Source organism: Lissotriton helveticus, chromosome 3_1 (genome assembly GCF_964261635.1).
Source record: "Lissotriton helveticus chromosome 3_1, aLisHel1.1, whole genome shotgun sequence".
Taxonomy (NCBI): domain Eukaryota; kingdom Metazoa; phylum Chordata; class Amphibia; order Caudata; family Salamandridae; genus Lissotriton; species Lissotriton helveticus.
The window spans coordinates 114,681,991-114,708,268 of record NC_136061.1 but is presented as its reverse complement, the minus strand read 5'-3'; the positions used below and the strand labels follow the sequence as shown (position 1 = coordinate 114,708,268).

The 26,278-nt window shown below is 45.5% G+C and overlaps 1 protein-coding gene across 2 annotated transcripts in view; it reads left to right on the top strand.

Annotated features, from left to right (window-relative positions):
* The window catches only part of KIAA0753 (KIAA0753 ortholog), a 235,297-nt gene that overhangs the window by 178,471 nt on the left and 30,548 nt on the right, over positions 1 to 26,278 (top strand). For both annotated transcript variants that reach the window (XM_078679332.1, XM_078679331.1), the window contains exons 15-16: positions 6,284 to 6,398; positions 22,100 to 22,324. In XM_078679332.1, coding sequence (XP_078535458.1) covers positions 6,284 to 6,398; positions 22,100 to 22,324 — 340 coding nt within the window. The remainder of the gene's footprint in view (positions 1 to 6,283; positions 6,399 to 22,099; positions 22,325 to 26,278) is intronic.

The following is a 26,278-nucleotide window of genomic DNA, read 5'->3' as shown; positions in this document are numbered from 1 at the left end:
CAGAAGATGAATCCGAAAGCTCTACGAGAAAGAGAATCAAAACTTCTCGTGGCTAAGCTGAAGGCGAGTAAAGTTAGAAGATCTTCAAAACACTCGAAGAGATCGAAGTCGAGATCCAGGTCGAGGTCTCGTGAGGCGTCGGCCTCGAAGTCTTCATCTGATCACGCTTCCAGCTCTCGTAAAAAACATAAGAAAAGGAGACATGAATCCCGTCATCATTCAGGTGATAAATCTGGTTCAAGATCGAAGTCTCCCAAGAGGATAAAGTCGAAAGTAGTTCCTCCACAGGTGTGGGATCAAGAAGGTGAGCCTTCGCCTTCGGAGTCGCTAGTCCATTCTCCGACTCCGGCTCCATCTCCGACTCCGGAGGACGCCAATGGAGTTCCTATTGGGGAGGAGACTTCGAATCCTGTTACAGAAACAGATTCAAATCTGCCTCGTGGTCTACCTGAACATCCACCATTCCCGGCTCCAGGTCAGGACCCTTCTGCGTTTCTAATCGCTATGTATGGTGTTTTCTCAAGATCATGGTACCCCTCTGGAGCACCTTCGGGTCCCATGGGTCCTTTGGCTTTTAATTTGGGTGTTCCTCACTCATATGCTCCGGCACCTTTCATGCCGTATATGCCAGCCCCGACCCCGCTGTGGCAGTACCAAGCTCCACCGAGGTCGACGCGAGCGAGGTCGTGTGTCTGTGACGTCCGAGCGAGGCTACAAAAAGAATTTCCGGATGTTGCTGACGCAAGGGGATATTCACAAGGTGAGGAATCCACAGGCAGATATTGTATCTACCAGAAAAAGCGTTACCGAAGGTAAGTAACTTGTTCTTCAAGTCCAAGAAAACCATCAGGGATCGTCGAGCTCGATGCCACGAGATGTCACGAGGCACAGGCTCCATCCCAGACATCTTCCATGCAGGCCCAGAAAGGATTCAGGAACCAGAACAGGAAGAACAGGTCCCAGGCTCCGAAGTAGATGTCTCTGACGCCGAAGATTACATCACCCCGGCTCAAAGGGTAGTGAGTACTGAGACCCCGCCCTACCCAAGCCCATAACAAAGGCTCCGGTGATATCTTCGACTTCGGACTCAGGTCCACACCATACAAAAACTTCAAACGCCCCGCCTTCCGGCCCGGCGCTGATGGACAAACAAAAGCCTTCTGGCTCGAGCCAACCATCCGTTCCCAAAAAGCCATCTTCGGCATCGAAGCAGCCAGAGAAGACCTCGGCACCGAAGCAGCCAGAAAAGCTCTTGGCACCAAAACAACCGGAGAAGACTTCGGCACCGAAGCAGCCAGAAAAGCTCTCGACACCGAAACAGCCAGATAAGCCCTCCGCACCAAAACAGCCTGATAAAACTTCAGAGCGAAATCACTAAAGGACAAGCTTCCCATAACTAAGCCTCCTAAACAAACACCTTCGGAGCCTAAACTACACCCACCTAAGGTCTCGGAGCCAGGGAAAGCTTCCATACTGGACAAGCCAAAACCAGTTTCTAAGGAGAAATCTTCCACGCCAAAGAAAACTGTCGATACCGAAGAACTTTTTCTCCCCGATCCAAAGCAAACCACCATCTTAATCCATCCAAAGACTGGTCACATAATTACTAAACCACCTACAAAGAGGAAACCAGAACCTTTACCACAGGCACCAGTTCCTACAAAGAAATTGCATATGGCTACTAATACTTCATCACCACCTTCACCCCCTCCACCAATTAACCCTAATTTGCTCATTTCACCACCACGTTCTCCACAACCACTGTATAGTGATGATGCACATAGGGATGGGCAAGAAGACGAATATATAGTGCCATTGGACACTGATCCTGATGATCCACCACAGGAACCAGACCCATGGCATGACTATAATACGGATCCTGATCTAAATAATGATCCGAACTTCTATCTCTCAAAACCATCTCCACCAGATGACAATGTGGGTTTTGCCCAATTAATCAATAGGGCTGCAACATACCATAAAATCAAACTACACTCAGATCCTGTAGAAGACGACTTTCTTCTCGAAACTTTTGACCAACTATAAAAATCTACTCACATCTTGCCAAGGGCTTCTAAAACACGCCAGAGGTGTTTAAAGACCCAGTTAGAGCTAGGGTTCTTAACCCCAGGATAGATATGAAAATACAAGGCAGCGCCCACTGACTCCATATACATCAAAGGTCGGCTTCCTTTACATTCTTTAGTTTTAGCTAATGCAGGTAAAAGAGAAAACTCTCAGGGGTGAGGTGACACTACCGCCTGATAAAGAATATAAATTACTAGACGCGTCAGGCAAACGTATGGCGTCTCAAGCTGCAAACTCATGGACAATAGCTAACACACAAACCCTTCTGGCAAGGTACGACAGGGCTCACTATGATGAGCTACAAACTCCCATCCAACACCTACCACAAGAATATAAGGACAAAGCCATTGACCTTGTACAAGAAGGCAAAGTTATTACCAATGCATCCATTAAATGCGCTCTCGACGCATCAGGCTCTGCGTCCTGCGCACTAAATACCAGCGTAATGCTACGCAGACATCCCTGGCTCTGGGTATCTGGTTTTAAACAAGAGTTACAAATTACCATCCTTAATCAACCTTTTGACCAGGAGCACCTCTTTCGCCCTGCAGTGGATACATCTTTAGAAAAGATAAAAAAAGGACATTGAGACTGTCAAGTCTATGGGAGCTTTACAGTTACCTTCTAACAGAGGCACCTTTCGGCATTCCTTCTATACAGCAGGCTCCAAAACAAATACAACAGAACACCCTTCCTCATCCTACAAAATCCCAACCAGGGCTCCTTTCCCAGAGGATACAATAGAGGAGGTTATAGGGGAAACAATAGCAGAGGCAGGGGTAATAACACCCGTAGCTCTCCTAATACCAAACAGTGACTTCCCCACGCTTCCCCCCGATCATTCCACTCCTGTCGGGGCACGCCTCTCACAGTTCCTATCTGTCTGGAATTCCATCACAATACACAAGTGGGTAAGACAAATTATCCAGTATGGTTACTGCCTGGAACTTACTGCAGCTCCACCCAACATACCGCCCAAACAATCTCCAATGTCCACAGAACATCTAACGCTTCTCAAGCAGGAGGTTCTCTCACGGCTTAAAAAGCATGCAGTAGAACCAGTCCCCATACAGCATCAAGGAACAAGAGTTTACTCCCTGTATTTCCTAATTCCCAAAAAAGACAGTACTCTAAGACCTCTCAATTTCTACATACAGTCAGATCATTTTCACATGATCACTCTTCAACAAGTCCTACCATTGCTTCAGCAAAATGACTTCCTTGCCACATTAGATCTCAAGAACGTCTCCTTCCATATTCCCATACACTCTGCGCACAGGAAATATCTAAGGTTCACAGTGGACGGCCAACACTATCAGTTCAAAGTCCTCCCTTTCGGGGTGACTACAGCACCCAGGGTATTCACAAAGTATATTGCGATACTAGCAGCACACTTGCGAAGGCAGCACATCCATGTATTTCCATACCTGGACGACTGGTTGATAAAAGCCAAGTCATACCACCAGTGTGTTCCCCACACTTATCAAACAAACCAGCTGCTACACAACTTGGGCTTTACAATAAACTACACCAAGACACACCTGCAGCCCTCCTACCTACATGAGTAACTAGGAGCCACAATGGCCAAAGCTCTGGCATACCCCAATCCAGCCAAGATAGCCAGTATGCAAACCCTCATCACCAAATTTCAACCACAGCACTTTCTTCCAGCCCGAGTGTTTATGCAGCTCATAGGAATGATGGCCTCTTGCATTTTTATAATACCTCACGCAAGACTTCAGATGCGCCCCTTACAAGAATGCTTAGCACGTCAGTGGAACCAGGCTCAAGGTCAACTTACAGATCTGGTGTTGGTGGACAGCTGCACACATCGCTCTCTGCAGTGGTGGAACACACAAAACCTTTCCAAAGGGCGGCCGTTCCTAGAGCCAGGTCCACAAATAGTGCTAACAGCGGACGCCTCACTCACCGGTTGGGAAGCCAATCTCCTAAACCACACAATTCATTGCAAGTGGACCACTCAACAAAAAATGCTCCACAACAATCACCTAGAATTACTAGCAATATTTCTAGCGTTAAATTCATTCTAAGTACATCTCCTTCATAAAGCTGTCCTAGTCCGCACCGACAATATGACAGCAATGTATCACATACAAAAACAAGGAGGAACACATTCTCTGCAGCTGTCTCAACTAGCACTAAGTATATGGAGATGGGCCATTCCCCAAAATATATATATTCTGGTAGAACATCTTCCAGGAGTGATCAATCAGATTGCGGATCTGTTGAGTCGTCAGACTCAGCAGATACACGAATGGGAACTTCATCCGCAGGTTCTTCAACCCTTTTTCCACATGGGGGGCCACCCCGACATACATCTGTTCGCCACACACGCAAACGCAAAATGCCCAACCTTCGCCGCCAAGTTCCCACACCCGGTGTCCAAGGGCATTGCCATATGGATGAACTGGTCAGGCAGATTTGCGTATGCTTTCCCGCCACTCCCACTCATCCCACTAGTAGTACGCAAGCTCAAACAGCAGTCTCTCAAAATGATCCTAGTTGCTCCCACATGGGCACAGCAACCATGGTTCACAACACTCCTAGAACTCTCAGTAGTTCCACACCGAAAACTACAACTCTCCCCAAACCTGCTGACGCAGAACCATGGAGACATAAGGCACCCAGATCCAGCACAACTGAATCTAGCGATCTGGCTCCTGAAATCCTAGAGTTTGGTTACCTCAACCTCCCATAATGAACATTATTAAAGAAGCCAGACGCCCCACTACTAGAGCTTGCTATGCAGCTAAATGGAAAAGATTAGTCATTTGCTGCAATAACAAAATTGACTCGCTAGGTGCTTCAGTTCAAAACATCATTTGCTATTTATTGCATCTACAAAGATGCAACCTGGCATACTCATCTATAAGGCTACATCTGGCCGCACTTGCTGCCTACCTACAAAATAGACAACATTTGTCATTATTTGGAGTACCCGCTATCAAAGCCTTTATGGAAGGCCTTAAAAGGATAATTCCACCCACACTGCCACCCTCTCCTGTGTGGAATCTAAACATTGTTCTTACTAGACTCATGGGTCCCCCATTTGAGCCTTTACACAAATGTGAATTACAGTTCCTTACATGTAAAGTAGCTTTCCTTGTCGCAATCACCTTTCTCAGGAGAGTAAGTGAGAGCCAGGCTTTACCATACAATATCCATTCTTACAAATACACCCTAACAAAGTGGTTCTCAGAACAAATCCAAAATTCCTTCCCAAAGTAATTTCAACTTTTCATCTTAATCAATCAGTAGAATTACCAGTATTTTTTCCAAAACCCTGATTCCGTAGCCGAAAGAGCTCTTCACACGCTTGATGTCAAAAGACCTCTGCTTTATTATATCGGCAGGACTAAAGCCTTTAGAAAAACAAAACAACTGTTGGTAGCTTTCTCTCCACCTCATAAAGGCAATCCCATGTCCAAAGCTGGAATTGCTAGGTCGATAGTCAAATGCATTCAAATATGCTATCACAAAACAAAGAGCACATTAACGATTCCCCTTAGAGCACACTCAACACGAAAACTAGGGGCTTCCATGGCATTCTTAGGGAACATTCCCCTAGAAGATATATGTAAGGCAGCCACATGGTCTACTACACACACCTTCACTAAACACTATTGTGTAGATGTGCAGGCAAAGCAACAAGCTTCTGTAGGCCAAGCTGTTCTTAAAACATTATTTCAAACCACTGCAATCGATACAAGTGACCACCGCTAGGGGAGAAACTGCTGTACAGTCTATGCACAAGTATGAATTCAGCAGCTCATATGCTTTGAACGGAAAATGCTACTTACCAGTATGCATCTGTTCTTGGCATGTAGAGCTGCAGAGATTCATACGCCCACCTCCCCGGAACCTGTATCTGTTCCGGTGTTATCTTACTTAGATACATTCACGTGGACATCTTTTCTGTTTCTTACAAACTTCATCATTTCCCATCATGGCGAAAAACAATCCAAGGATGGAGTCCATGCCCATGCGCACTATCGTCCAAGGAAGGATTCAGCTATATCTTGACTACAAAGACTTCTTCCAAGACAACAAGGTGCAAGCATCCAAACCCAACACCAGATGGCGATCTATGCACAAGTATGAATCTCTGCAGCGCTACATGCCAAGAACAGATGCATACTGTTAAGTAGCATTTTCCTTTTATGTTTGTGTACAGGTAGAGACATCGCTCCAGTGGATCGAAAACCTGCTTCACCGCGGCCCATCCGGATAACCAGAACAGTGGGCCACAAAGACCCAAAGGTGGATATCATATTAGAAGAACCTCACAAGTAAGTAATCAGAAGTGAAGAACCAGATATCCAAGTCGCTCGATGGAAAATAAAGCATAAGGTATCTCCGCTGCATAAACTGATAGAAGGATTTGTGGTTTACCAATGTACGTGATCACAATTAGAGTATTAGGCTGACTCGTAAACAATCCTGAAGCATGCTTTGTAATTTATGTATGTTGTTGATCATGCCCTAAAGGTAGTAACTTTAGAAATAGGTGGCTGTTTTCCTAACCCTGCATGTATGCATATGAAACGTGCATGGTTTGAGAATATTTGTGGAATTTCATATTTTTTTTAAATCTTTGCTTCAGTCAGTTTTTTATTTTACATTTTAGCAAATGCAGATCCCTCACGCTCATGCATGTTTTATGTTTTGTGTATTATGTGGAAGGTATGAAGCCTCAACTAGCAACTTTTTCCAGACATAAGTGTGACTTTCTGATTTGAGGCATGATCTGCAAGCACATAGAATGGTGCCTACTAATTAAGTAGTTAAAGTACATTGAACTTAGTGCAAAATGTGTGTTAAAAATCATCCATCTAGCTTGATTCACAAAGATTCTGCTGTGGGTAGGTGTGACGTACTCTAGTTGTACTCCTAAGCTACTTCTGACTTCCAGGAGTATGCCTGGAACACTCGTGTTATTCTCCTGAAATGTATTAGTAAGGTGGGAGTACTACAAGTGTATCTCCTGGCTTAATTTTGGAATTCAGTAGTACATTTGGAGCACTGCAAGGGTAAGTTGCAGCGGAATATTTATAAATTGGGTCCATTGGCCTTTAGAAAATGCTTTTACAAGGGTTGTTTAAAAATAAAACGCTTCTTGTAAAACAATTGCTAACACTCCCAAGGAAAGCCCTTCTCTAAGCAGCATAATGGTTTCCAAAATTTTTACACATGCAGAGGCTGTTAAATCAATTATGCTGCTTCAAAAGGTAATTCACAGAAAGGATAAACTCAGAAATCCACTTGAACAGTAAGAGCAAATGGTTCCAATAAACATATCTCCTCAAGTGAATGAGCACAACACGCAAACACCAATGATCTATAAACCTGCTTCAGCTACCATTGTCAGCCCCCCAACCCCTTATGTCATCGACCTTTGCTCTAGTGTATGAGCTCCCAAGATGAATAAATGACAGATTTTTAAAGCACAGCTGGTAACCCCAGGGTTGTCCATGCTCGGAGTTGAAAAAAGCCAGGTTTTAAGATCCTTACAGAAGGAAAGATGGGGTTTGATTGGGTGGATTTTTATAAGTAATTGTTTAGCTGCAAGAAAAGAATAGGGGGACTCCAAGATAGATAGGCCAGCAGTGAGGGTGAGCAGGCAGATTTGCAGAGAATGAGCGGAGTAAGTGCCTAATTTGATAAGACAAGACTCTATTCCTGAGCTAAAATGGGCCATTGTTATGAAAAACACATTTGCAGAGAGCAAGTGCTTTAAAAATAGAATGTTAGCCAGGTAATATTTGGTTAGAGATAGAGGAGCATGAAGAAGCCCGAGAATGAAGCACACCGCCTTCGGAGCTACCTACAGGCAATGGGAGAGATAGGCAAAGAAAGTACATCAAGAGTCCGTAATCCGTTCAGGAGTGGATGAGAGCCTGAACAACAGTAAAAGCTCAAAGAGCTCATTTGAAAAGAAAAGGAGAAAGCAGTCAAACATTTCACCTTGATTCTCGATGCTAGTATTTAAGACTGGTGGGCACCAAGCACTGTAGACCCCCAAAGGGATGACCAAGGGAGTCAAAAAATGGTTCTCAAGATTAAGAACTGGTCTTTTTGCTGTTAAACCTGAGGTAATTAATCAACATCTAGTTGGCAACTGGTGTCATAAACATTCATACAATCCAGCAGAAGAAGAATTGGGTTCTGATATTGCCCCGTTAAAACATTATACCCCACCCAATTGTGGTTTTATTCAGCAATATGTACCTGAATGTAGTGCTAAAAAAATTGATAATACAAAAAAGCTGCTAGTTGGCTTAGTTGTTTGTAGTAATATAAAAATAGTTTGAGTAAGGCCGAATGTTAATTTTCCTTTTTTGTTTAGGTCTATATTATTCAAATCTGTAGACCCAGCAAACCTAGCATATCTTATTTGCGCAGTACCAAAAGGTGGATAACTTCAGCCTTTGCTGGCAACTTCCTGCATTGTCTGTGTAAATGAAGCTTCCATGTGTACTCTAACGTGAACCTCACCCCTCAAATCCAGAATCTCATTCACTGGAACGTTATCACAGTATTTCCTGAAGAGCAGCCTCTTCTGATGCAGTAATAATGCATTTCAAATGTAGAAGTATGGGGGTTTGCATCAAAACCCTTTGCAGCCAGGGTATGCTTTCCTTCGATTCCTTGGCTGTGCGTGTTCTTTGAATCATTCTCCCTTCTAGGCACTATTTAAAAAGGGTCTTGAGCAGCTGCTGGAAGTCGGATTTAGTAGTTCTCTAAAGTATAGACTTTAGCTCCTTACTATAAACTTGTCATGTCTGACTTAAATTTTTTAACTGAGAGTATCCTTTCATGATCTCTTTTTTAGTTTCTTCTCTCCAGGACCTAATTTTGCATTTCAGTTACTACAACTGATAAAAAGGGGAAGCTTTTCACCATTCGTACTTATGACCTTTTTTCCAGAAATAAATGTAGTTTTTTTTATAACTGTGCACTGCTTTGCACTATGGATTGATTTTACAGTTGAACGTGTCAATCTTTGGGGCCATTGTTATCTGCACTGCTTAAAGGAACCTTTTGTTGATGCAGATTTCTTGAAGAATCTTTTACTTTAAAGTTCTAGGTAACAAGGGAATAGGTGTTTTTTGTCAACCGCGCTAGAGAACGGAGCTGGATCATTTATATTATGCCTTCACACTGCTATATAACATGTGCATTAGCAACATAGCTGCCTCTCCTGTTGTTTCCAGTGAATTTGTTTACTCCGGATTGCTGTCAATTCTTCATTTGTTTGAGTTGGTTTGTTGTCAGTAAATTTGTATCCCAGTCCAATCGATTTTGTTATTTCTTGTAATCCATTTATTTACTTGTGAAGTAAATTATGGTTTATCGCCCTTCGTGAATAAGTCAGTGTGGAAATTATATCCATTAGGGTCTCCAAATTTAAACTATGTTTGAGTCTATAAGCAAGACGAGCCAGGGCTATCATCCAAGCTGGGTCTGGTGGCTTACTTGACTAATAGTCGTGTGTTTAACACATGGTCCCAGGTTTGAATCCTGACAGGGTCCCTTGTCTAGTCCGTTCTGACGTTGTTAACATGTGTTCCTTTTGGTTGGATAAGAATACATATTTATTGTGCAAGCCATGAACCCTTCAGTTGAATATTTGCAAATACCCTTGATATGTCATGTTACAAACTCAAATGTTATGTTTTGAACACAAGCTCACTTTAGTGTTTTCCAGTTGAAAAAGCCCATTCTATGAAACTGTGTGTGAACCTAAAAGTAGAACACAGGCAGTATGTTGACTATTGTTACATCAGCATACCAACAAACATTTATTTATAATTGTAAGTATCACAAAATGGATACTGCCTTTTCTTGTTCATTTGGTCTAATTTGGGGTAGAAGATTGGTAGAGAGTACTTTCATCTCTGTTATGGGCATGTGCAAGTCCTCTTGCCCGTATTTAATTGTGGCTGCTGTGCGGACACACCGATGGTGTGTTAAAGATAAAATGGGAAACTATAACATTATTACAGGAAAAAATATTGGTACGGTTATTTCTTTGTGAAACGTGGCTAACAGTATCAGATAATCCTGATGTATGTGTCGTAGTTCCTTCAGGCCATATTATCTTTGGCTGTGGCAGGACTAGCAAGAGGGGGAAAGGAGTGGCTATCATTTATAAAGACTCTATTAGACTAGATGTTATTAACAAATTCTCCGATATTGTTTCTAAGACGTTAATATGTAGCTGGTGACTCATCCCTTCTGGTTCCCTGGCCCTGATCCATATTTATCGACACTGTGGATTTCATGGGGCTTTTAGTGAAAAAAGTTTAGAGCTTTGTTGCCTGGTCTAAATCAATTTTGACTGTTATCTGCCACTTGCCTCTTAATTCGAGTATCTTAAGGCTAATGGTCATAGAGGCCACTTGTGTTAAAGGCCACCCTTCAAATCTTATCTTTTTCAAGCCTGGAGGGATTACTATTGAGATTAGGATTGCACGGTTTACATGTTAGGAGCATTTAATTATTGATTTCTTTATACCATTTATTACCGGGAAACTATAGAAGTGGAAAGAGAGAAATTGTGACCCACTAAGAGTATCAGAAAAATGAACATGAAGGATGCTCTGAGAGCATATAGGAAATACTACTCCCCACCTGACCAGAACGAATCACCTATGGGCCCAGTCATACCATAACTATAGCAGTTGGCCAGGTAGCTGATCAAGTAGCTCTTTGGACTAACAACGGCACTAATCTAGCTAAATCTACCCAAAATTAGTTCACTCCTGATCTTCAAAGGAAGAGTTTGCAAAGGTAAAGTAGGTGGAGGAAAGACTACGAGTATTCCTTGAAAGAGGAATGTAAGGCAGCTCTAAAACAGTATTCGTTTAGAAACTAAAACACTGTTTACCTCATAGAAACGACATACTTTGTCTAACAATTCCAAAGAACGATTTAAAATTGTTAGACATTCTTCATTTCCCTGCATTAGCTACAGATATCCCTGCTTCTCAAGAACCTTGTAACAATTCAGCAGAATTTTCCATGTTAAAATTACCTAGGTATATGATCACTTCACAGAATCAGATCCTAGCGGTTGTGTGGTCTCTCTCAGGCTATTACAGGAGCTTGTCTCACTTCGATAATACCAGAAGATAGACTATCTTCCAAAAAGTTCTTGGTTTGTCAACTTCCCATATTAATCCACTCTGAAAGACATATTGAAGTCTCTTAAATTCAGGTGTCCAGAGGACCCTTAACTTGTAGCAGTTTTTAAGGAATTATCTTTTGGAGTCTGTTATTAATTCATTATGATCCGGAACTGTACCCAAGCTGTTTAAACACCAGTTGCTTAGGACCACTTTGAAGATATTGTCTTAATACAGAAAATTAAACAAGCATTTGCAATGCAATAGGTCTCGCATTTGGAAAGTTTGAGCTATTGGTCTTGTAAATGACAATTTTTTTATTTATGTGTTGGTTTTGAAAATAGCTAAATTAATAGCTTTGTCATTTACAATGCCAATAGTTATAACTTTCGCAAATGTGACACCTATAGCATTTGTAATGCAACATGTTTTGTATTTACGTGACTTAGATGTATTGATATTACAAATAACAATGGCTTTTAATTTTTTAAAATAATGAATGCTTAAATAAAAGTGATTGTAATTTATAATGGCAGTAGCTTAAACTTTTGTAAATAACTTTTGTGAAGATTATGTTCAGTGTATTTTATTGTGACGAAAATCCAAGAACAGAAGTGAAATATTAACATCTTTTTGTGACATTTGTAATAAAGCTTGAAACATTGAGAGAACATATTTGAACCAGTTGTTGTTGAATGGTTGCACAGAATGATGCTGTGATGGCGCGGAGTGATGTTGTGGTGGTGACGAGTGATGCTGTGGCGTTCAGTAATGCTGTGGTAGCGCATCGTGATGTTGTGGTGGCCCTGAGTGATGCTGTGGTGGCCCTGAGTGATGCTGTGGTGGCCCTGAGTGATGCTGTGGTGGCCCTGAGTGATGCTGTGGTGGCCCTGAGTGATGCTGTGGTGGCCCTGAGTGATGCTGTGGTGGCCCTGAGTGATGCTGTGGTGGCCCTGAGTGATGCTGTGGAGGCCGTGAGTGATGCTGTGGAGGCCGTGAGTGATGCTGTGGAGGCCGTGAGTGATGCTGTGGAGGCCGTGAGTGATGCTGTGGAGGCCGTGAGTGATGCTGTGGAGGCCGTGAGTGATGCTGTGGAGGCCGTGAGTGATGCTGTGGAGGCCGTGAGTGATGCTGTGGAGGGCGTGAGTGATGCTGTGGAGGCCCCGAGTGATGCTGTGGAGGCCCCGAGTGATGCTGTGGAGGCCCTGAGCGATGCTGTGGAGGCCCTGAGCGATGCTGTGGAGGCCCTGAGCGATGCTGTGGAGGCCCTGAGCGATGCTGTGGAGGCCGTGAGTGATGCTGTGGAGGCTGTGAGTGATGCTGTGGAGGCCGTGAGTGATGCTGTGGAGGCCGTGAGTGATGCTGTGGAGGCCGTGAGTGATGCTGTGGAGGCCGTGAGTGATGCTGTGGAGGCCGTGAGTGATGCTGTGGAGGCCGTGAGTGATGCTGTGGAGGCCGTGAGTGATGCTGTGGAGGCCGTGAGTGATGCTGTGGAGGCCGTGAGTGATGCTGTGGAGGCCGTGAGTGATGCTGTGGAGGCCGTGAGTGATGCTGTGGAGGCCGTGAGTGATGCTGTGGAGGCCGTGAGTGATGCTGTGGAGGCCCCGAGTGATGCTGTGGAGGCCCCGAGTGATGCTGTGGAGGCCCCGAGTGATGCTGTGGAGGCCCCGAGTGATGCTGTGGAGGCCCTGAGCGATGCTGTGGTGGCGCATAATGATGCTGTGGTAGCGCATAGTGATGCTGTGGTGTTCCAGAGTGGTGCTGTGGTGGTGCTGTGGTGGTGCTGAGTGGTGCTGAGTGGTGCTGTGGTGGTGCTGTGGTGGTGCTGTGGTGGTGCTGAGTGGTGCTGTGGTGGTGCTGTGGTGGTGCTGTGGTGGTGCTGAGTGGTGCTGAGTGGTGCTGAGTGGTGCTGAGTGGTGCTGAGTGGTGCTGAGTGGTGCTGAGTGGTGCTGTGGTGGTGCTGAGTGGTGCTGTGGTGGTGCTGAGTGATAATGTGGTGGTGCTGAGTGGTGCTGAGGGGTGCTGTGGTGGTGCTGAGTGGTGCTGTGGTGGTGCTGTGGTGGTGCTGTGGTGGTGCTGAGTGGTGCTGTGGTGGTGCTGAGTGATGCTGTGGTGGTGCTGAGTGATGCTGTGGTGGTGCTGAGTGATGCTGTGGTGGTGCTGAGTGGTGCTGTGGTGGTGCTGAGTGGTGCTGAGTGATAATGTGGTGGTGCTGAGTGATGCTGGGGTGGCGCTGAGTGATGCTGGAGTGGCGCTGAGTGATGCTGGGGTGGCGCTGAGTGATGCTGGGGTGGCGCTGAGTGATGCTGGGGTGGCGCTGAGTGATGCTGGGGTGGCGCTGAGTGATGCTGGGGTGGCGCTGAGTGATGCTGTGGTGGCGCTGAGTGATGCTGTGGTGGCGCTGAGTGATGCTGTGGTGGCGCTGAGTGGTGCTGTGGTGGCGCTGAGTGGTGCTGTGGTGGTGCTGAGTAGTGCTGTGGTGGTGCTGAGTGGTGCTGTGGTGGTGCTGAGTGATAATGTGGTGGTGCTGAGTGATAATGTGGTGGTGCTGAGTGATAATGTGGTGGTGCTGAGTGATGCTGTGATGCTGTGGTGGTGCTGAGTGATACTGTGGTGGTGCTGAGTGATGCTGTGGTGGTGCTGAGTGATGCTGTGGTGGTGCTGAGTGATGCTGTGGTGGTGCTGAGTGATGCTGTGGTGGTGCTGAGTGATGCTGAGTGATGCTGTGTTGGTGCTGAGTGATGCTGTGTTGGTGCTGAGTGATGCTGTGTTGGTGCTGAGTGATGCTGTGTTGGTGCTGAGTGATGCTGTGTTGGTGCTGAGTGATGCTGTGTTGGTGCTGAGTGATGCTGTGTTGGTGCTGAGTGATGCTGTGTTGGTGCTGAGTGATGCTGTGTTGGTGCTGAGTGATGCTGTGTTGGTGCTGAGTGATGCTGTGTTGGTGCTGAGTGATGCTGTGTTGGTGCTGAGTGATGCTGTGTTGGTGCTGAGTGATGCTGTGTTGGTGCTGAGTGATGCTGTGTTGGTGCTGAGTGATGCTGTGTTGGTGCTGAGTGATGCTGTGTTGGTGCTGAGTGATGCTGTGTTGGTGCTGAGTGATGCTGTGTTGGTGCTGAGTGATGCTGTGGTGGTGCTGAGTGATGCTGTGGTGGGGCTGAGTGATGCTACGGTGGCGCTGAGTGATGCTACGGTGGCGCTGAGTGATGCTACGGTGGCGCTGAGTGATGCTACGGTGGCGCTGAGTGATAATGTGGTGGTGCTGAGTGATAATGTGGTGGTGCTGAGTGATGCTGTGATGCTGTGGTGGTGCTGAGTGATGCTGTGGTGGTGCTGAGTGATGCTGTGGTGGTGCTGAGTGATGCTGTGGTGGTGCTGAGTGATGCTTTGGTGGTGCTGAGTGATGCTGTGGTGGTGCTGAGTGGTGCTGAGTGATAATGCGGTGGTGCTGAGTGGTGCTGCGGTGGTGCTGAGTGATGCTTGGGTGGCGCTGAGTGATGCTTGGGTGGCGCTGAGTGATGCTGTGGTGGCGCTGAGTGGTGCTGTGGTGGCGCTGAGTGGTGCTGTGGTGGCGCTGAGTGGTGAGGAGGTGGCACTGAGTGGTGCGGAGGTGGCACTGAGTGGTGCGGAGGTGGCACTGAGTGGTGCGGAGTGATGCTGTGGTGGTGCTGAGTGAGGCTGTGGTGGTGCTGAGTGATGCTGAGTGGTGGCGCTGAGTGGTGGCGCTGAGTGGTGGCGAGTGATAATGTGGTGGTGCTGAGTGATAATGTGGTGGTGCCGAGTGGTGGCGAGTGATAATGTGGTGGTGCCGAGTGATAATGTGGTGGTGCCGAGTGGTGGCGAGTGATAATGTGGTGGTGCCGCTGAGTGATAATGTGGTGGTGCCGCTGAGTGATAATGTGGTGGTGCCGAGTGGTGCTGCTGAGTGGTGCCGCTGAGTGATAATGTGGTGGTGCCGAGTGGTGCTGCTGAGTGGTGCCGCTGAGTGATAATGTGGTGGTGCCGAAAGGTGCTGCTGAGTGGTGCCGCTGAGTGATAATGTGGTGGTGCCGAGTGGTGCTGCTGAGTGGTGCTGCTGAGTGATAATGTGGTGGTGCCGAGTGGTGCTGCTGAGTGGTGCCGCTGAGTGATAATGTGGTGGTGCCGAGTGGTGCTGCTGAGTGGTGCCGCTGAGTGATAATGTGGTGGTGCCGAGTGGTGCTGCTGAGTGGTGCCGCTGAGTGATAATGTGGTGGTGCCGAGTGGTGCTGCTGAGTGGTGCCGCTGAGTGATAATGTGGTGGTGCCGAGTGGTGCTGCTGAGTGGTGCCGCTGAGTGATAATGTGGTGGTGCCGAGTGGTGCCGCTGAGTGATAATGTGGTGGTGCCGAGTGGTGCTGCTGAGTGATGCTGGGGTGGCGCTGAGTGATGCTGTGGTGGTGGTGGTGCTGTGGTGGTGCTGTAGTGATGCTGTGGTGGTGGTGCTGTGGTGGTGCTGTAGTGGTGCTGTAGTGGTGCTGAGTGATGCTGTAGTGATGCTGAGTGATGCTGTGGTGGTGCTGAGTGTTGATAGTGAAGTGGCGTCTGTTAGGGCGGCGGCTTGGAGTGTGTCAGTGTGGTCACAGTTCGTACTTGTGAACGTTTCTACTTTGTACATTGCTGCCAGCTTTGGCAGTGGATTGCAAATTAGAGCTAACAAGGGGAGAACAAGGAAGCGATCATATAAATAATATCAAATAAACGCCTACATAATTTTAGCTTGAAGCATTTAGGCGGATTTACCAAAGTCTACATTTTAGAAAGTGTGCCTTCATGCGAAGCCAGTGTAGACTAAATGTAACCGGATACTAAACAAGCAAAATAATAATAAGCAAACACTGGCTTTGTTTTCAAGCAACCCCGTTCAAAGCCATTAACTGAAGGAGGCTGGAAGAAAAACAAGCAACCCCGTTAAAAGCCAGTAACTGAAGGAGGCTGGAAGAAAAACAAGCATTGAAAATGCAATAGGTCTCGCAATAGAAGAGTTTAACTTTTTTCGTTTTGCAAATGGATGAGTGGCGTTGCGTGGATGAGTGGCGTTGCGTGGATGAGTGGCGTTGCGTGGATGAGTGGCGTGTGAGAGTGGCGTTGCGTGTGAGAGTGGCGTTGCGTGTGAGAGTGGCGTTGCGTGTGAGAGTGGCTTTGCGTGTGTGAGTGACGTTGCGTGGGTGAGTGGGGTTGGAATGCAATAGGTTTCGCATTAGAAAAGTTGTAGTTATTGGTCTTGTAAATGACAATTTATTTATTTTTTCGTTGTTAAAATTGCTAAATTGATGGCTTTGTCATTTACAATGCCAATAGTTATAACTTTTGCGAATGTGACACCTATAGCATTTGGAATGCAACATGTTTTGTATTTATGTGACTTATATGGCAGCTCTGGTCGTTATGCTACATCTCTAGATAGTTTTATCTTTCGCAAATGTGACACCTATTGTAACACAATATGTGTTGTGAGTGAGGGTGAGGGGTTGAGGGTGAGTGAGGGTGAGGGGTTGAGGGTGAGGGGTTGAGGGTGAGTGAGGGTGAGTGTGGGTGAGGGTTTGAGGGTGAGTGAGGGTGAGTGTGAGGGTTTGAGGGTGAGTGATGGTGAGTGAGGGTGAGTGAGGGGTTGAGGGTGAGTGAGGGTGAGTGAGGGTGAGTGAGGGTGAGTGAGGGTGAGTGAGGGTGAGTGAGGGTGAGAGGGGGTGAGAGGGGGTGAGTGAGGCTGACTGATGAAACCCCTCTCTGATACTTGTTGATCTACTTCTGGGAAAGCTTACCTCCACCAGACAACCCAGTGTGTGCTGCACAAGAAGTGTCCTCACTCTCACACTTAATTTCCTTCCCTTGGGCCCACAACAGGGTCTTGACCTCCAAAGAAATCATCAAGTCTATTCCATTGTGTATTTGTTCCTACTGTAAAGCATAAGTATTACACACTGGTTCAGTGCTTAATTTCTATGCATTTAAATTGGGATTCCCCACTAGTGTCCATGCTCATAACGGTGGTAAAAAAATTAATTTAAAAAGAAAATAACGAGAATACAAAGTGAAAGCATCTCCAGCAGAAATTCTAGCAATGAGACTGTTGAGGGTAGCTCTCTTTTCACCTGTGAAGCCGAGATTTGTCGGTATTTGACAACTTTCCTTCACATAATTTTTCAATCACACAGAAGTTCTTTCGGGAGTGATGTTGGAGAGCATTCTTTGTCCTGCTACAAATGTACCATTGGATTTAAGCCTTGGCTGGATTGGACCAGTTAAGAACATTACCTATTTCTCCCGTACCAATTTCAGTGTAGTTCTGGCAGTGTGCTTGCAATTTAGCACATATATGCAGGCCATTTAACTTGTCGGATGATTTTAAAGGTTTTGTACATCAGAGCTTTTATTTGTAATTTTATAGCACAGTCTAAAATAATTGTCACAAGTTGCGGGGTGGTAGTAGTATGTGTTAACTTAAATTATTTTGGTACATTTTAATTCTGGATCATAAGCAGCACCACTCTAATTATGCAGCAGTGAAAACATATGTTGCAATGAATGGCAAATTGCACTTCAATTCCTGCTGACTTTGTAATCGGAGCAGTGGTAGTTCAGAGAGGCACAGGCGCATGAACTGTGCAACGTAGGGGACAAAAATATCTTAACAGGCAGTTGCAATAGAAGTAGGACAACTGGCACGTACCCATTGTCAGTACAGTACATAGCGTTGCTAAGCAACGAACAGCACGAGACGGCTTGTACAAACCGCTCATCAGCTGTTTACAGTTGCAGCACAACGATCAAGCAGCCTCCCCTTTCTCTAAACGTGATCTGACATAGCAATAAATTAAACAAAGAGACAAAAAGGGGACAAAGTAAAGGACCGCAGGACAACTGTGAAAACTCCCCTAACTACACTGGTTACCTAATAAGGGTTTATTATACTGGGCAATTGGACTAGATATTAATCTAATCAGGTAAGAATGTCAGAGAATAACATGCAGGGCACAGTTGATGTCTCCCTTAGCCAAGATACCTTTTAAAAGTTACTTTGAAGGGCAGCTTAAATCTTCCCTAAAAGAGGCGGTTGAGTCTGTACTTGGTAACAAACCAAGAGATACAACAGCTGAAGAAGAACCCTCGATACCTTCACAAGAGGAAATCCCTCCGTCTAAAAGACGTGATAAGGCCTCAAGGTTCGGACACCACTCTGATGAGGCACACGGCGTTGGCCGCCTGAGCGCTGCAAGTGAACTAGAACAATCGGATAGCCGGAGCGCTACGAGTGACCATGGTGTCCGCAGCGGCACAATGAGAGAGCAGCCGTCTTGGTGCAACAAGCATGGGTGTCCCTCACAGCACAAAAGCAACGAGTAACTTTCATGGCACAAAGGACCAACGTTTTTTTTTTATTACTGATGAGGAATATCCATTTGATATGGGCATGGGTGAAGAGGCAGATAAATATATATGACCCTGTGGAAATGTTAGACAATGATTTCCAGGATGAGGACCTAGAACCACCTTCTACTTCAAAAGTTATAAGGGACCCCTCAGGTGTCTATGTTTCACACGGCGGGCAGGGGAGGGGGCGGAGCGGGGAGAGCGAGAGCGGCATGTGGGTGTGAAGAAGCCGGGCCGGGCAGGGGAGGGGGCGGAGCGGGGAGAGCGAGAGCGGCATGTGGGTGTGAAGAAGCCGGGCCGGGCAGGGGAGGGGGCGGAGCGGGGAGAGCGAGAGCGGCATGTGGGTGTGAAGAAGCCGGGCCTTTGAAGTGAAGCTAAGCTTCACTTCAAAGGTGTCGGAGGAATGCGGGCGGCTGTGCACGCGCTTTTAAGCTCAATGCACATGCGCATTGAGCTTAAAAGTCACGGGCACTGCAAGGAATCGCCACGATTCCTTGCTTCGTAGTTAAAGGTTGTTTGAGCCGCAATAGGCTCGCAAGCTCGATGCGCATGCGCATCGACAGGCGAGACCTAAAAACTTTACAGGCTTGACTCTTCCTGCTCCGGCGTAGAGAAAAAAAAAATCACAAGCGGCCGGAAATGCTCTCGGCATTGCGGGGGCGGGGGGCGCATTCCTTTGAAGTGTGAAGCAGGGGTGGGAGAGCGGATCCCTTTGAAGTAAAGCTCTTGGCGCGCTGGAGAAGCGTGAGCCTGGTGGGGGGGGGGGGCGGGATGCGAGCGAGTGGGAAGGAATGGGCCAAGCGCGCCCTGGAGAAGCGTCACGGATGTAAATTGATACTTGTATAGCGCACTACTCTCCCGCAAGGGTCTCAGGGCGCTTGTACAAATACCGCTGTGGAACCCATCCTGGCTTTCCCTGTGAGGTGTCCACTCCTGGGCACCCCCAAGGTGGAGGCCAGGCATCCTTAGCGTTGTGGGGGCCGTTGTGGAGATTAAGCAAGCTATTGCCCAGAGTTGCAGAGTGGGACTCCATGATTGGAATAGGCACCGAGGCGAGAATTATCAGGTCCGTGGAATTTTGGGCCCAAGACCCGCCGAGGCGGGGAATTGAACCCTGGTCCCGGGCTAGACCTCTGCATCAGGGTCTGCCGCTCCAACCATTGAGCCACACTTGATGAACAATTAACATGCATTGTAGGAAATCCGGCTGGTTCAAGAGACTTTGGTTCAGTAGTAATAGGTTCGAGTTATAAATAACTCGACCTAAAAAACTTTAGGCCTAGTATATTACTCTCCCTGATGTCTAAAGTGATGGAAAAATTCCTGCTGACTTGGCTTACAAAGTCTTTTTGAGGAAAATACGGTTTAAATAAATGCCAAGCAGGTTTTAGGTCCAATTGTGGAACCAAGATGCTGTTAGTCACAGTCGTCGATCAATTGAGATTGTGGCAGGACAACGGAATTTGCAGAGCATTTTTTTTTTATTGAGATCTCTGCAGCCTTCAAAGCAGTTAACCACTATCTGCTAATCACTAGATTAAGTTTGATCTAATTAATAGGAAAAGCCCTTTTATGGTGCTCCTCCTTTCTGACAGAGGCAGTGTATCTGTAAACTTCTCGTTCACAAAACTTTTCGCTCTCATGTCAGGTTCCTCAGGTCTCCGTGCTGTCGCTGATTCTGCTTAACACCTTCAGCGCGGCGCGAATTTTCGCGCTGTGCTGAAGGTTCTAATGAGCCAACAGGCTCATGACGGAACGGTTCCGTCATGAGCACAGCTCAACCTAAATGAAGGGATACTAATAATAAGTGGAGCTGAAAATCATCGGACCCCTGATTTCTGACCTGACCATGTAGGAACCTCTACCTTTAAGCAGTCATGAAGGTAAAGAACTTTGGGTCATTTTTGATCAAATCCAGATCTTTATCCCAAATCAGTTTGGAAAACGGGCATTGGTATTCTTAAAAAGTTAAACTCCTTTCTCCTGGAAGAATGGTATGGCCATGTTACTGTGACAAGTGCCTTATCTTATACTGATGACTGCAACAACATATACTTAGGGATGCCCATCAGTGCCTTGGTGAAACTTCAACGATTACAAAACATGGCAGCCAGAACTGTGAGAAAAGTGAAAGTATAGGATCACATATCAGCAGCCAGAGAGAGGCTAGTGTGACTGTCAGTAAGTAGAGGGTTGATCTTAAAGTAGTTTGCCTGGCACATAGGCATACAAGACAGCCCCATATTTCTTAGACACCTGATATTCTCCTGTCCTGCTGACAGAATCCTCTGATCTAGGAATTATCTTCTCTAAAGTCCCTTGTTGTAAGATGTAACCAGCAGGAAGACTATTCCGGGTGCTGGGCCCCAGAACCTGGAATGATTTCTTTTTCCAATATCGATCTATTGTTAATTTACGAGCCTTTTAACGGTGCGAGCCATTCTTCATGCTTAGAATTCTTTTTTTACCTAACCCTTTAAATGCTTTCATGTACTTGTTCTCTTTTGCTTTTCTCTTTTATGTCAACTTTCTCCTATTATTGGATCTCCTATTTTGCCCTCCTGTCTTTTGACTAATCCGTCCTTGCTGCAAATGAATGAGCCCTCAATAAATATAATAATATGCTTCATAGTAGCATTTGACCTTCACCGAAGTCGCATCCTATTCAGATCTGTCTGCGCTTAAATGAAATAAGCAGGAAAGATGCTCAGACCTTCTTCATGTAGAGAAAAACAACCTTCCCCTTTAAGACATTCAAGGCGCTTCTTCACAGATGCAGACTGTAATGCACTGGAATAGACTTTTTCTTTTTTCCCATGGTGCAAAAGGTTTGGCATTTTCCTAACTCATCGTTATTTCTTTCTTTGTTTTTTGTTTGTCGTGTTATACGTCACTAATGTTGTGTTTCATATTTTAAAGGAAAGGCTTCAATTCACCCTCCTTTGACCGCTGTTGTGTGCTGCAAAGTGCCTAAAAATAGCTTGCTGTTCAAAGGGGCCATTCAATGTAGAGTAAAAAGCAGCCCTGCATCTGTGAGAATCAACAACAGGCAGTGCAGGACGCTCGTTGTTCCGTTCGGCATGGGTTCTGATACGTATTGTGACATTCACTGGATGTCCATTTTAAAGGATGAAAGAAACAGCGCTCAATGTGAACTATAAATATATAAGTATATTGCTCCCTTGCTTAGACAATGTAGAATTTGACACATAAGCAAAGCCATTCAGTATTAATAACTTCAAACACTATTGCCTTCCTGGACAACTAGGAATTGGGTGAAATAGATTTTACGTGTCAGTGCCATGCCCATCGGTTTCGTATTAGTTTAATGCTGAGCTATATTTTTTAAATATTCCATAGAGTTTTTTATAGTATTTTTCTTGGAACTGATTGATTTTCAAGACTGGATTTAACTTTTTGAGCCATGACGTAGGTATGCATGTAAATTGTTTGAACTGTATGTGTTCATTTTCTCAGTGCTACAGATGGAAGCATAGACGAGGAGTTAAAGTCAGAAAGTGAAAGCGACCTCCATCCGGTGCCCCAGAAGATGTTTTGGCCGAAGGAGGGGTGCACGTTTCTCACGGTTCCAAGGCAGATGTTGAAAAGCATTTACGATAACAAAGACCGATATGAACAGCACCTAAAACTAATTTCTCATGAAGTAGTTGGAAGCTTCGATCCATGGCACATTACAGAGAGGTAAACGCATTATCCCTTGGCACGGTGCACGCTCCCATGATGTACTTATGCGATTTGTATGTCAATCATTTAGAAAACTGGTCGACTGCTTAAAGTTTGATCTTCTGATTCGAATGTTTGGTCATAAGATTTTCTCACATGCATCCAATAGCATTGTGACAGTAGAGACAGATGTGTACAGCAGCTTCAGAAAGTCTACACCTCCTAGAACGTTATTCTATGCCAAAATGGAACAGTGCCATAAAAGGAGACTCTAGGTTCCAGCCGTGATGGAGATAGCAACTTGGTATGTATTGGAGGATGGACAGCCATCCTTTTTGGCAAGTATATTTATGACTACAGTTATAATCATAATGAGATTGAAGAGATTACAAATTGACTTGCAGCGGCTATGAAAATTATCTAATGAAGTTTGTGTGTGTGTGTATATATATATATAGGTAATTTTGCAACCTTGGTTAATGCACTGTGCACTTTATATCAGTATGTTGCGTCTTTCCTACATTTATGTTTATGAAGAGTTTTTAGGCAACGCGAGCATGTTGTATTTAAGCTAATATGGGAATACACACGCCATAGTATGTCTTCCATGTTTACCAACAGGGCTAGTGGGATGGGCTATTTAATGTATGAGCTATGCATTGCCAAACTAGATTGACAAAGGCCTCTTGAAGGCTGAAACGCGTCTCTCCTTGTGCTCATGATTGAGGACGTCCTGCACTGAAATAAATGCCGAATCCAATGCCACTTCGTGTCCGTGCCTGCTTTCCGTGGATTCCATGTGGGAGTTGGGTGTTTTTGTTCATATATATATATATATATATATATATGTATATATGTATGTATGTATATATATGTGTATATATATAATGTGTAGCTGTAGATAAACATGCTCTGCTGTTGGATCATCAGTAGTGGTAAAGATGCATCTACCACTCTCAATATTCCACTAATAGAATATAGGGCTCCGAATAGGTCTCAGAAAATTATTCCCATGGTAGCTTGGCTGCTGGCAGACAGGCTTAACTTCAAAGACGGGTATGTAAAGCATTTGAAAACACCAATTCAGTAAATAATTAAGACACAACACACAATCAAAATCCACCACCAATTTATAAAAATAGGAAATATTTATTTGTTTTTATCCAAAGCAAAATGTAATGTAGGGAACCGGAGGTATGATTTTTTTAAAGATTTAGCACTATAGAGCACATAGAAACCTATAGCGTCGCTTTGGGAAATCTGGTCGCGCTAGACCGGGACAAAGTCAAATTTCTAGGCCATCTGCAATGGAGCCCTGCGCGGCTACCCCTCGCGGTAGGTCTCGGTCAAAGTGTTTACCTTCTAACTTAGAAATTTTTCTGCCGCTTTTCTTCCCACGGTTCCTTGAAGCTCTTAGCCAGTCTGGATTCGGTGAGGGTTAGCCAGCTTGCCTTGCGACAAGCTCCCGGTCAAATCTATGGAAGTCAGATCTCCGGAGCTTTCAGGCGGGATGAACCAGAGATCCAGACTGGCTCGTGGTTGAAGGTGGGCAGCTTGACTCTCGCGGTTGTTCTCGTCACCTTTTCTGTGTCTGTCTTAGAAACATTTACGGAGCTTTTTCTCCCGGGTTCCCTTGATGGTTTATCACCATGCCATATTCAGTGAGGGTTCACTGACTTGGATTTCCACAGACTCCGATTTCCACAGACTCCCGGTCAAATTCTGGAAGTCAGATCTCCGGAGCTTTTCAGTGGAATGAACCTGGTCGGCAGGCTGGCTCACAGGTGAGGGTCGCCGGCTTGGCTGGTCAAGTTGAGTCGGTCCACTTATGGAGCTTTTTTAAAAAAAAGTTTCTCCACAGTTCTACATACTTCTGGAATGTCTTCATGAAGTTCCGTTGAGGGTCCCAAAATGTCCAAAACTTACACCAAGGGTCTGGAAGCTCCAAGGTGGTCTTAAATATTTTGGGACTTCAATTCCCACAATCCACTGGAACAAAAACCCTTACAAATCTACTGGTAGTACTACTGGCTGGAGATTCTTGGTGGTGATGGTCCAAATGAGCTCTGTTAGCCTGTAGCTTGCAGGGAGTCCACTCTTTAGTCCTTTTGAAGCAAGTTAGGTCCACAGTGCTGTAGTTACAGATTGTGGCACAGCCAGCAGAGTGCAGGGCCTGGTGGTGCAAATCCAACTCCTAGCATGGACATTTGTTATTCTTCTTATTTCAGGTAGCAGATCTGAGAGGCACTGCCCCTCTCAGATACTTATTCAATGTTCTTTGGGGTCACACAGGAGGGTACTCCTGTCCAATGAGGTGCAGGACAACACTTCCTCCAAAGTGTGGCACAATGGTCTCCCAGAAAGCACTATTTCTCCAGCATTCAATATGGCAGAAGTCTGCAGAGAGGCAAGATATGACTAAACCAACTTACAGGATGGCTCATCTCTATATTATCCCTCCTCCTGGTATCTGCACGTTCCCTCCTTAAGCCTGCCATCTGTCTGGGTTCAAAGAATACGGTGTAAATGAAACTGCTTCTACCTGGCTCCTCCTTCGATTGAAAATTATTGTTTGACCCCTCCCCCTTGCTCTGGCATTCCTATGTAGCAGAATCCTCTCCTCCCAGAGTGGCTCTCTTACCCCAGGGGCTACTTATCATCTCATCAAAACAGTCTGGCTAATCCAGATAATTTTGACCAATCAGAACATCACTGGAAGGCTGAATTTTGGCTTACAGACAAGAAAGTTTTTATAACTTCTTGTCTCTACATTTTAGAATAAATTCAATAATAGCATACTGTTGGATTTATCAATACCATTCTAGTAAGTCGTTGAAATATATTTTCCTGTGGGTTCTGACTAGACTTATTAATTAATAACTTCTTGCCATGTTAACCTATGTGGCTGGGGATCTGCAAAGGGGAAAATGAACTGGGCTATTTCTCCAACACCAGGGATTATAAAACATATTTTCTAAGGACCCTGCTAATATCTACTGTACCCCCCCCCCCCCCCCACACACACCTGGAACACCTAGGAAGACTTTGGGGGTACCTAATATGCCACAATATTGTGGTTTATTCATTTGTAAGTGCCTCAAACGCCTAAGTAGAGTTTGGGCACAACTTACATTTTAAAAAGCGGTCCTGCAACATAGTGCTGCTTTTAAACTGTCCTCAAGCCTCAGCTGTGCACGCATGCAAGTGCAGAAAGGGCTGCTGTCCTCTAAACTGCCATGCCCTATTATATATTAGGGATGTAAAGGTAGTTTTAATCCCCTACCCTATTATGTACTAGGGCATTATAAGGGAGGCCATGCCAATCATAGGGGTACCCTAACTGGTGATGCCCCAGCATCCGAAAATGAGAGCAAAAATATTGATCCAGCAGGCAAACTTATCACTGCTCAATCAATGATACATTGGAGAATTTTAAATTCCATTGGCTTGCTCTCTCGCTATGTCAGAGCTTACTGGGACAAGATAGAGGAACTACTCCAGCACCTCCTAGATTAGTACAGGCAGGGAAACATCCTTTTCAACGCGGATGTTACCCCGCAGTGCTTTTATGACGCGTCCTTTACAACGCAAGTCGTAACCACGACTTGCGCTGGAGGGCGCTAAAGGATAAAGAATAGTATATTTACTATTCCAACACCTTCCCTACTATCCACGGGGACTGGTGTTAGAATAGTAAATTATACTATTCACTATCCACGCCCCCCCCCAACGCAAGTCGTTGTAACGACTTGCGTTGTTAAAGACGCGTTGTAAAGGCACGCGTTGAAACGGTACGTGTTGTACCGTCATACATCCGTACAGGCAGCATAGCCAAGAGCTGGTCATGGAGGACAAAATAATATCCAACATAACCATCTGCTGCGCCTTGAACCAGGTGATACCGCAGCTGGGGGCATTAATTCTAACGTTCTGATAGGTGCCACACTTGGATTTATATTTTTGGCTTCCAGC